The sequence below is a fragment of the Cottoperca gobio genome, chromosome 8, assembly GCF_900634415.1.
Source record: "Cottoperca gobio chromosome 8, fCotGob3.1, whole genome shotgun sequence".
In the NCBI taxonomy this organism is placed as follows: domain Eukaryota; kingdom Metazoa; phylum Chordata; class Actinopteri; order Perciformes; family Bovichtidae; genus Cottoperca; species Cottoperca gobio.
Window position 1 is genome coordinate 5,665,350 of NC_041362.1, and position 10,761 is coordinate 5,676,110.

Genomic DNA, 10,761 nt, shown 5'->3' on the forward strand with positions numbered 1-10,761 from the left:
TTTAAAGTTTTACAGTAGCACCAAATGTCTGATTATTAAAGGGAAACCACTGAATTATCACATACAAAGTGTGTTTAATGGTCTTAGGGACTATTACTGCATGTGTGAAGTTGTATAAAGCCTTCTGTGGCTCAGGGAGAGCTATGCTAAGTCTCATAAACTGATATAATGACTTATTAGATGACACCGTAAAGTAGACTGCCCTTTGTTCGGCCTTCATTGGTTAATGTGTGATGGCCTTGATGGTGCATACAGTTCTTTTAAAACCCAAGGTTAATATGAGTTAAATGATATTAAGCCGAGGGATATTGTGCTAACAAAATCTATGATGTGTAAACAATATCAAATAAATGATTAATTCCCCACAATGATAACCACAATACCTTTGTTCTGGTTTGTTTGAGTGTGCTCAAATGAAACACCATTGTTAATACAATTTGAAGTGCACACCAACCTCATGTGCACACTCACTATTCTTGGATCCTTACACCAGTATGTATTAATAAATCCACACATTCATCCCAATGAGAGATCCCGAGTCAACACGTACACAGAAAAATACTGCTTCCATTTTTGGTATGCACTTCAAACCGTGGCAACATGAATTTCCAAATGTCTCACCTAATTTCTTTAATAAATGCATGACTAATGCTTAATAAATTAAGTTACAACAATCAATAAGAACATCGGTTGGGTAGCCAGGTTGTAAATAATCCCATGTGACCATTTATCTTCTAGAAAAGACCTGCAGACAATTTGGTTCAACTCACTATTTTATTTATTAACTGCTGACTTTATTTATAACTTGTTTATTATTTATAACTTCCAACTGGGTGGCTTATTAGTAAGTGAGAAACACACTTGATGTGATCTTGTCTTCCGTTACTGCCCAACCCTTCTTATTTTCTGCTTGTGAATTTCACCAAGGGATAAATAGTCTTATCCTCATCACTAATATGTCACAATTTATTTGTTGATAATATTAAATAAAAGTAAAAAGTAGACTACATATTTCCCTCTGAATTATAGTAGTGTAGACATAAGTAAAGTACAAGTACCTAAAACTGTACTCTCAGTATTTCATTAAATGTAGTGTAGTTTCCACCAATGGCTGCAGTATCAATAAAGGTTTACAAAAAAAACAAAAAAACCCACTCTCTTATTGCCTGGTCGGCCACGCAGAGCTCAGTGTTCACACAGAGAAGTGACAGATACTATCTGAGCACAGCTGTCACGGCACCACCCTCTCACATCATGCCTGGACTCGTTTATTTGGTTACTGGAGGTTGTGGCTTCCTCGGAAGGCATCTGTTGGGAGTTCTGCTGGATAAGGAGGACAATCTGGCGGAGGTCCGGGTGTTTGACAAACACGTCGACTCAAGTTTAAATGGACAAAGCACCGGTAAACCGTTTATAATCTGCTCATTTAAAGTTTTTATCGGTGTAGTTAGTCACCCTTTAAAAGCTACTGCTTCAATTTAATGTTAGGCTTTGTATGGTCCACACTGTATCGTATTTCTGTTTGAAGATTGAAGATTTGAATCCATACATTATTATCAAGATGCCTTCACATGATGTAGGAAATATTGAGCTTTGCAGTGAAGGCAGCTAGTTTGTTTTGTTTCTATGGTTACCTCTCCTGCTTAATTGTATATGGAGCTAAAGTTAGCTTAACGGAACTTTATCCTCTGGCGTTAGGGTTAGGTTAGGTTTTATACTGCCAATCACGGGAATATAGTGTATATAAAGTGTTGAATCGCGCGGTACCTACGTTTATTGAAGGTAGCATGATGGATTTTTGTTTTGTTGCTGTCAATCGCATTCTCAGTTGAAGCAAGATCAGGGCCAAAAGTCTGAAACAAAAAAAAATGAAGATCTGAATCTAAAAACATAACATCTGCAAATGACAAAAACAAGGACTCAAATACCAAAAAAGATATATGAAAGTTAAAAATTAAAATTTAGAGCACCAAGGTCGGCCACCTGGTCGGGCGGCACCTCCTGCGCAGAGCTTGTTTACCGCAGATCATGTGAAAGCAGCTGATAAATGGTTCCTGATGATAGGAATGGCTTCATTAACTTTTCTTTGTGCAGTGTGTGGTGTTGGTAAATTATTTATTTATTGGTCATTTGCATGGTTTCTCCCAACATTTCACGTGTTTTTGTCCTATAGTATGTGAGGCATTGGTTTACTGTGTTACTCATTAACCTCCCCTTGATAAATAGTCCTACTGTAAATATTATGAATTACCACATGGATCTGGTTATTAAGTTGTCTATTCTCCTTTGAAAATGTTATAAATGGAAGTGTATTTGACACTTTAAATGGAACACCAGTGATGTAAATGTGTGCAACATATACATAACAGAACATTGGGTTTCTAATTGGTTTCATGAGCAAGAGAGGAGGTCAGAATCAGAAATACTTTATTAGTCCCACAACGGGGAAATGTACCTTGTTACAGCAAAAGAACATATGAAGTAAAGTGGCGAGTACACAATAGTTGGAGCAGCCGAGTTATGTATCTCTCCATGGAAAAACCCCCACTAACATCACTTCCTTCACATGCTGTATGGCCACTGGGTCAACCTGCAGAGATAACAGTTGACCCGTGAATCCAGGATGGCCAACTCCCTTATATTTCCTGTATCAGGACAAAGATGTTATAACCTGTGGTTGTATGCTTTGATGCTTCACTTCCACAACCTGTAACTCTTAACAGTTACTGTCAACACCGTTTGATTACATAAACACGAGAGTTATGGAGTTGTAGCCTGAGGTGGTTCACATGTTCTCCCTCTCACATGTTTCGTCTTTCTCCCTGGGGATGAAACACAACAATCAAATTAATTAAAAACCAAGCGGTGTTTTTTTTTTGTCCTGGTGAGAAGGCATTTTATAAGTTGCATAACATACAGAAGGTTATATATACATATATATGTCAGGAATGCGCTCAACCACACCTCTATGCCACAGTGAAAAAAATTTTGCTCAGCTTTTACAATGTATTGTTGGAAAGAACTGAGGCCTGCTGTTAGTTTTGGCCCCTGAAAGATCAACTAACAGTAACAGGAGAGCTCAGTCTCAGTAACACCCAATGTAGGCCTCACAGAAAATTAGATTTTTTAATTGTGTGTTCGGTTGTTATTTAAGCTGATTTGAATTAGTGGGGATGTCTGTAATCAAACGCCTCTCTGTAATTAGTAAAATTACAGATGGGAACGCAATCTTGAGGTTCAGAAGTCTGGCTTTTTGCATCAATGTGACAAAGTACCTGATTGTGTCAGGTTTTTAATTAACTGGGAACTAAGAACCCATGACAGTTGAGGACTTGTAGAAAGATGATCCAGGTAATCTGCAAATACGACACAAATCGTATCTTTAAACATAGTTGTCGTTGAATCAAGGCAAATGTTGTTTTCTGTCTAGATTGTTATCGGGAAACAGAGTGACTAAATTCTTCCCAGCCTTTGTAGAGTTGTATGGAAATCCAGGATCAGATACTGTTTCATTTTGACTTAATGTGTTCCTGTTTCTCTCTCAGAGCGGACAAAGGTGGTTGTCATTCAGGGAGACATCACGGACTACAGCAGCGTGTTGGAGGCCTCTCGGGGGGCAGATGTCGTTATCCACACAGCCAGCATTGTGGATGTTTGGCACAGAATCCCAGAGACCCTCATCGTCTCTGTCAATGTTACAGGTGAGACTTCAAGGGAATGGTGTTATATGGTGGTTTGAATTACAACAGGGAAAAGGGATGGGGAGGAAACATCAATAGATGAATCAGTGTTATGAATGTGTTACTGTGGGAAACCAGAAAAGAGGAAACCCACACCTTCTCCTGTTTTGAATGATTTTCAAGGACGTGACTTCACCCATGGTTTAAAAAACGTTGGCCATAATACGTACATGCTGAGTGGTGGAGGACACTTAAAGTCAAGGTGACACTTTTCGTTATGTGTGCAGAAAATGTAGCTAATGCTGCTGTTTCTGCTCAAAACTCTGTATCACTTCGATCCTAGGGACGTACGCATGTACAAGGAGCACCTGAATGTAGCAAGATTTGTTCTGCCTTGTTTTAAACTTTGTTTATTGTTTTCTGAATAGACAAACATACAAAAAACGGTTCACATTAATGGAGCAAGTGATGAAACGGTCTTCATATTCAGTGTCTGGGTTTATGTTGGGGGTTGTGGTGGGGCTAGGGTCAATGTCTAGAGGTACACCAGATAGACATACTTTTATCTTCTCTTGGTTCAGAGTCAGCTGGAGGCTTTTTTAATAGTCTTTCCGATAACAGGAATGCAACTGCCCTCAAATTTAATGAATCCTTTACTCTGTAAATGTTTAATGTCTTGAAGTTCCAAAACGTTCTTAGTGCTTTACGAATGTCATCAGACCCAAAGAATTGAAGTTTGTATATCTCTGTAAAGCCGAGAAACTGAGGAAGGGATTTGACTCTGTTGGTGGTTCAGTCTACATTCCTTCAGTTGAGAAATATTACAAGAATTTGATATTATTTCCCCTATGTTAGTCTCAAGGGGACTTAATGTTAAATCCCTGTTCTTCAGTATCAGAGACATAAACTTCCTCTCCCTCCTAGAATTCGTAATGATTGTAGGTGTAGAGCAAGTAACTCTGTATAAGAGTTTAGAATATTACACTGAAACTAGACTAATCTCTGTAATGTTTGGCCTTCAGCTTGTGTACATTCCAGACATTTTAACCCTCTCCTGAGCTAACGTGCCTCAGATCTTCAAGGACGATACTCCAGAAGTCGGATGACCTCAGGCACTGGAGTGCATTTGCTAGACCAGTTATATTTTTCAAACCTCCACTAAAGAAGCACTTTAATAAGGCTTTTTTTATAGCTGCAAATTCAGTCATGTTAATTTTTAGAGATTCATCGTATTTAATGTGATTTGGAAAACTATTACGCCAGATACATTTTCATTTTGATGACTAAATGTGTTAAATGACTTGAATATGTAAGTTTATTCCATCAAGTCTGACGTCAGAGAAGATCTTGGTACAGCTTGTGCGTCATAACAAAAAAACAGTACATGCAGCATGTCCCACGTTATAGAACCACATATCTATGTTGTTTATCCTGTACACACGACATCTATTGCACGTCTGTCCGTCCTGGGAGAGGGATCCCTCCTCAGTTACTCTCCCCTGAGGTTTCTTCCATTGTTCCCCCCCTTTAATTATGGTGTTTCTTTTAGGGAGTTTCTCCTTGTGCGATGCGAGGGTCTAAGGACAGAGGGTGTCGTAACCTGTACAGTCTGTAAAGCACACCGAGACAAATGTGTCTAACCCCCCCCTCCTTGGCCTGAAAAACATTGAATACCCCTGCTGTAAACCATCGGTTATCATTCTTTTTTAATTATTCTAGCGCTGTCATCAGGCTAAGTATGAAAATACCTTAAAAAGTATTACATACAATAATACTAGTTCTTATTTTCTCCACTTTGCAACGGCCACATTTCTTTCCACTGTTGCATAATAGAGACCTGGTGCCTGTTCCATAAAGCAAGCTAAAAAAAAGTGGTTGATAAAGTCAAATAATAATATTATAATATAGCAGCACTCATTTTACTGGGTCAATGTTACAGAAACTCGGGCTTAGCCTGACAGGACCTGGATAGGTGCCCAGCATAAGTTGCCATAGCGACTGAACTTGTACTATGTTTAATTTGCTTTATGGAACCGAATCAACTGAAAATGAGTCAGAATCATGTTTTCTTCCGATCAGCTAAACACAAAACATATGAATCTCCAGCCTCTTTTGAAATACTTTCCTGTTGACCCTTTCCTGATGGGTCCAATTATATTTCCAACACTTTCATCCTGTTACGGCGTGATCACGTTTGGCTGTATGCAGACTCACTGAAGAAATCCAGCTGTGTCAGGTGCGTCCTGTGGCTTTGGAGGATTCAAACTTTTGTGTTACTGAAAAAGATTCTCTCTGATCCATCCAACCCCGGTATCATCTCCTAAATTAGATTTGTTTTCTCTCTTCTCAGGAACAGAGAATGTAATTAAAGCCTGTGTGGAGTGTGGCATCCAGTGCCTGGTGTACACCAGCAGCATGGAAGTGATCGGCCCCAACGTCAACAGAGAGAACTTTATCAGGTGAGGCTCCAATATAAAATATAATGTAATATAATATCATTTTTGATTGACTTGTTTCTGAACTCTGTTGAATTGTATTCTGCTGACCAGGTAACCCAGTGTGCAAGTCCAAGTGCTGTGGCTCTTTGTTACGTTTCTGTGGTCACTACCTTGTATCTTTTCTCTCTTGAATGCACCATTTCATAGTATGAAGGCCTGTAAATCATAGATATGATTGGGTGGAGATGAAAGTTCACAACACACAGTATCCAGCACCCAGTGGTATAGTCACGCTTTTTTTAATCCTGTATGTAGAAGGAATCTTGGATAGAAAAAAGAAAGATGTTCCACATTCAGACTCACTCACTCTCTTCTTGTCACACTGTCCCTCCTTAATGTTTTGCATGAGTCTGCCTGGTATGTCAGTCACGTGTTATGTAATGCTGCTGCAGCCGTGCAGCTAGTATGTCTTTAACTCAAACCACGCTTTACCAGTTACTGATGTCACGATATTATGTAAAATAAATTAGGCAGTCTACGGGGATGTCTAAGATTTAAGAGATGGAGGGATGAAACCCTCTTTTTAATGGTCACACATGCAGAGCACACAGCACACACAGTGAAATGTGTTCTCTGCTTTTAACCCATCCTAGTACCAGGAGTCTAGTACTAGGAGCAGTGGGCAGCTCATAGGACTGCCCCGGGCAGCAATAGGAGTGAGGGGGGGAAGGGGGATGTCCAGTGCCTTGCTCAAGGGCACCACGGCAGGGCAGGAGGTGAACTGGGACCCCTCCGAGTAGCAGTCGCACTTCATTTTTTAGGTCTGGTCAGTGACATGAACCAGCAACCCTACGGCTCACAGTCCAAGCCCCTACTGACTGAGCAACTGCCGGTCTGTGTCACTCAATAGAATGCATTGTTCTTTCATGAATGATAGTGGAATCTTTTCGTGCAAGGATGCAAGGGAGGAGAAGAGAGGGGAAGGAGAGAGGGAGAGAGGGAGAGGGAAGAGGGAGAGGAGAGGAGAGAGAGAGAGAGCGAGAGGGAGAGAGAGGGAGGAGGGAGAGGGAGACGGGAGAGAAGAGAGGGGAGAGAGAGGAGGGAGCTCCTAGGACTCTAGCCGCAGAGCTCTCGATCTCGAGCGGATAATCGAGAGAGCTCTCTTCTCTTCTCTGCCGCTCGTGCTCTCCTCTCGAGCAGAGAAGAGGAGAGAGAAAAAAAAAATGTATATAAGAAGTATGCCTAAATAACTTAGGCCCATCCTGCCCAGGTGCAAGACATCACATTAATGGCATCCAGCTGTACCTGCAGGCAACCTGCAAAGATGTGTGAGTGAGTGAGAGACACAGCTGTACCTCAGAAAAATATTTTGCATTCTCTATTTCACAAGATTAAGTCAGAGTGAAGGAATGAACCTTGGTCTGCTCTTGTGGCCTTCTTATTGCCTCTACTCTTGCTCTATTTGGAGTCATTTAAACACATTCTTCTCACATATGGCATGGTCAAGATAAAACCCTCCCTGCTTATTTTCTTCTGACTCTTTAACTGTTTCTCTCCAGGGGCAATGAAGACACACCCTACCAAGTGAAGCATACTATGGCGTATCCTAAGAGCAAGGCAAAGGCAGAGAAAATCGTGCTTGAAGCTAATGGCATCAAGGTACTTTATGTTTAACAATGTTATGGTTTTGGGTGTTTTTATTGAGCCACATGTATTAAAAGCTTATTTTAACATTACACTTTAAAGACACACTGAGAAAATAAACAGTGTTAAAATAAAATGATGCAATGGAAATAATAAAATATTTATTAGCAACCAGATATGTGTATGAATGTTTATTACTGAGTACTGTAATGCTGAATATAAGATTTTATACCGTAGAGCCTGGAAAAAAAAACATTTCTTGTGCAACTACCACAAAATGCTAGATCATCCCCTTGTGGCTTTGCTGTGGTGTTACTCCTGCTGTTTACAATTAAAATCCAAAAACAATCTACCCTTTGACTGCCTCATGTATATGTTTTTATTTGCCTCCTGTCTGATTTCCCAATCCTGGTTTTGTCTTCTTTCCAGGTAAATGGTGGAAAGAGTTTACACACATGTTCCCTGAGGCCAACAGGGATCTATGGCGAGGGGCACCAGCTAATAAAGGATTTCTACAAGATGGCTGCAGAAAGGGGAGGCTTAATCATCGGGGGTGTCCCAGAGGACTCTGAACATGGACGAGTCTATGCAGGTAAAATTGCTGCTTTTGTGTCATAATCACAACTTTAAAGACACGTCAGACCAATGTACCTTTTACGCGTGACTTATGTTCACACCAGGACTGAAAGAAGAAGTAAAGTTGTAATGCAAAAACTCTTCTTCTGCATTTTACAGGAAGTGTCCTTAGATTAGATAGATGTAGATTTTACAGTACTGGCAATAATTGATGCTCTCTTAAGGTGACTCCTCAAAAGCTGTCAGAGCTAAAAGCACAAGTCCTATAAGATCAAGAGACGCACGGTACAACACGATAAACCTGAGCAGTAGGGATGCGCCAATCCAGATGTCTTGGTTATGACTAATAGTATCATCACAACATCAATCTATCCCGCAGTGTGAACACATCGTTAAATAAACCTCCTACGTTTCTAAACCAGCCTCAACATGCAGGGTTTGTTGAGTTTTTGTTATTCACTCGTGGTGTATGTTATTATTTATGACCAACATAGTAATCATCAATAGTGCATGTGACCATGAGTAACAGTCAACATGTATTGGTGACAGATATTTTTAGCACCCTAACAGATGCATTGTTAGTACATTAGACACTCTGGATGTTTTGTCATTTACAGCATGCACTCGGCTGACTATAAGGAGTATGTCACTGTAATGTGGTCCCAGCTGTGAAGCAACTAAGAATATTTAAGTGTTGTACTTATGCACAATTTCGTTGAAACAAAAATATTTCTTTTAGATCACTGGTTTTTATTTCACTAGTTAAAGAGGAGGTTATTATTGTATATTCAACTTTGGTTTATCGCATAAAACGTAGCTATATTTAAATTTGATCTCAACCTCATACTGTATTTTGTATACTCTATAAATTCAGTTTAATAACAAATGCCATTGTTAAGAACTTAGTAAAAACACAAGTTCCAAAGAGGGCTATAAACCTGTTTGTAAAAAGAAATGTGACGTAAACAACAGTGGTGAGACGAAGGAATCATTCTTCAAACTTCTTTTGGCACTCGGGTACATTTCACTGTTTACCTATTTCTACTAATCAATCAAATTATATTTTTAAAACCCGATATTACAAATTGGCCTCAGGGTTACTTAGGTAAATGTTTTGAGTACTTCTTCCGTCATGCAATTAGGTATTCACCCACTTGTTTGTGTTTCTAGGCAACGTGGCCTGGATGCATTTGCTTGCGGCCAAAGCCCTGAAGGAGCAGCCGCAGACAGTTGGAGGTGAAGCTTTCTACTGCTACGATGACTCACCCTACAAGAGCTACGAGGATTTCAACATGCTGTTCCTCTCCAAATTTAACTTCCACAGGGTTCGCATGCCCTTACTGGTGCTCTGGTGCCTGGCTATGCTTAATGACATGCTCCGCTGGACACTGAGCCCGTTGTACAACTACACGCCATTGCTGAACCGTTACACCTTGGCCGTGGCTTGTACCTCCTTCACTATCTGCACAGACAAAGCCCAGCGCCACTTCCAGTACAGCCCTCTGTACGACTGGGAACAATGTCGAGCCCGCACACAGAAGTGGGTTGACACATTCTCTCTGGATAAAATCAAAGACGCCTAGTGTGACCACAACTACTGCCACAATAATCAGAAGCTGCTACGTAGACATGCAGAACTCCAGATATACAGTGTAAAGGAGTAACCTGCTATTAAATGACAATACAAGCAAACTATGTTTACAATATAAAAAGAAAATGGCATTGTTATTTGTGTGCAAGTCTAGTATTCTTAGCTTAGCTATAAGCTTGTTAGGAATGTGCTGTAGAATAGATATTTAACATATCTACATCAGAGATCATCATTAGACCTGTATTTCAGTAATATATTATTAATGCCAATATTTTATATTTCATAATTTAAAAGAAAAATATATAATGACAATGTTGTTGAAACACAATTCGATAATTATGTTTTGTATAATTGTTAATAAAATGTATTTAATATATTCTGCATGGCTCTGCTTGTTGGGATTATGTACTGGATTCACATAAAGTCTGCATTTTCCCTTTTCTTTCTTTCCATAACTGATCCCAGGTCAGCGCCTGCTATTGCATCTATTGCACGTCTGTCCGTCCTGGGAGAGGGATCCCTCCTCAGTTGCTCTCCCTGAGGTTTCTTCCATTTTTCCCCCTTTAATTGTGGGGTTTCTTTTAGGGAGTTTCTCCTTGTGCGATGCGAGGGTCTAAGGACAGAGGGTGTCGTAACCTGTACAGTCTGTAAAGCACACTGAGACAAATGTATAATTTATGATATTGGGCTATACAAATACATTTGATTTGATTTGATTTATGTATTTCATTGTGATTTGCAGTATATGTCATAATGAAAGTTTTCTAGACCTTAAATCATTGCTTTTGTTTCAATAGGGAATGTTTCCTAACTATTTCCACATGGTTACTGA

General features: G+C 39.8%; 1 protein-coding gene across 1 annotated transcript; it reads left to right on the plus strand.

Annotated features, from left to right (window-relative positions):
* The first annotated feature begins 1,170 nt into the window (after window positions 1-1,170).
* On the plus strand, window positions 1,171-10,305 carry hsd3b7 (hydroxy-delta-5-steroid dehydrogenase, 3 beta- and steroid delta-isomerase). The gene is made up of 6 exons (XM_029437774.1): window positions 1,171-1,402; window positions 3,546-3,701; window positions 6,031-6,139; window positions 7,678-7,777; window positions 8,192-8,354; window positions 9,509-10,305. Exons 1-6 carry the CDS (start codon window positions 1,255-1,257, stop codon window positions 9,919-9,921), a joined length of 1,089 nt encoding a protein of 362 aa, XP_029293634.1. The 5' UTR covers window positions 1,171-1,254; the 3' UTR covers window positions 9,922-10,305.
* The last annotated feature ends 456 nt before the right edge of the window (window positions 10,306-10,761 follow it).

Bases quoted from the DNA above. Each gene is read 5' to 3' on its own strand.
- hsd3b7 (XM_029437774.1), top strand. From the start codon at position 1,255: ATGCCTGGACTCGTTTATTTGGTTACTGGAGGTTGTGGCTTCCTCGGA. The intron at 1,403-3,545 runs GTAAACCGTTTA...TTTCTCTCTCAG, and splicing joins TTTAAATGGACAAAGCACCG to AGCGGACAAAGGTGGTTGTC. The intron at 3,702-6,030 runs GTGAGACTTCAA...CTCTCTTCTCAG, and splicing joins CGTCTCTGTCAATGTTACAG to GAACAGAGAATGTAATTAAA.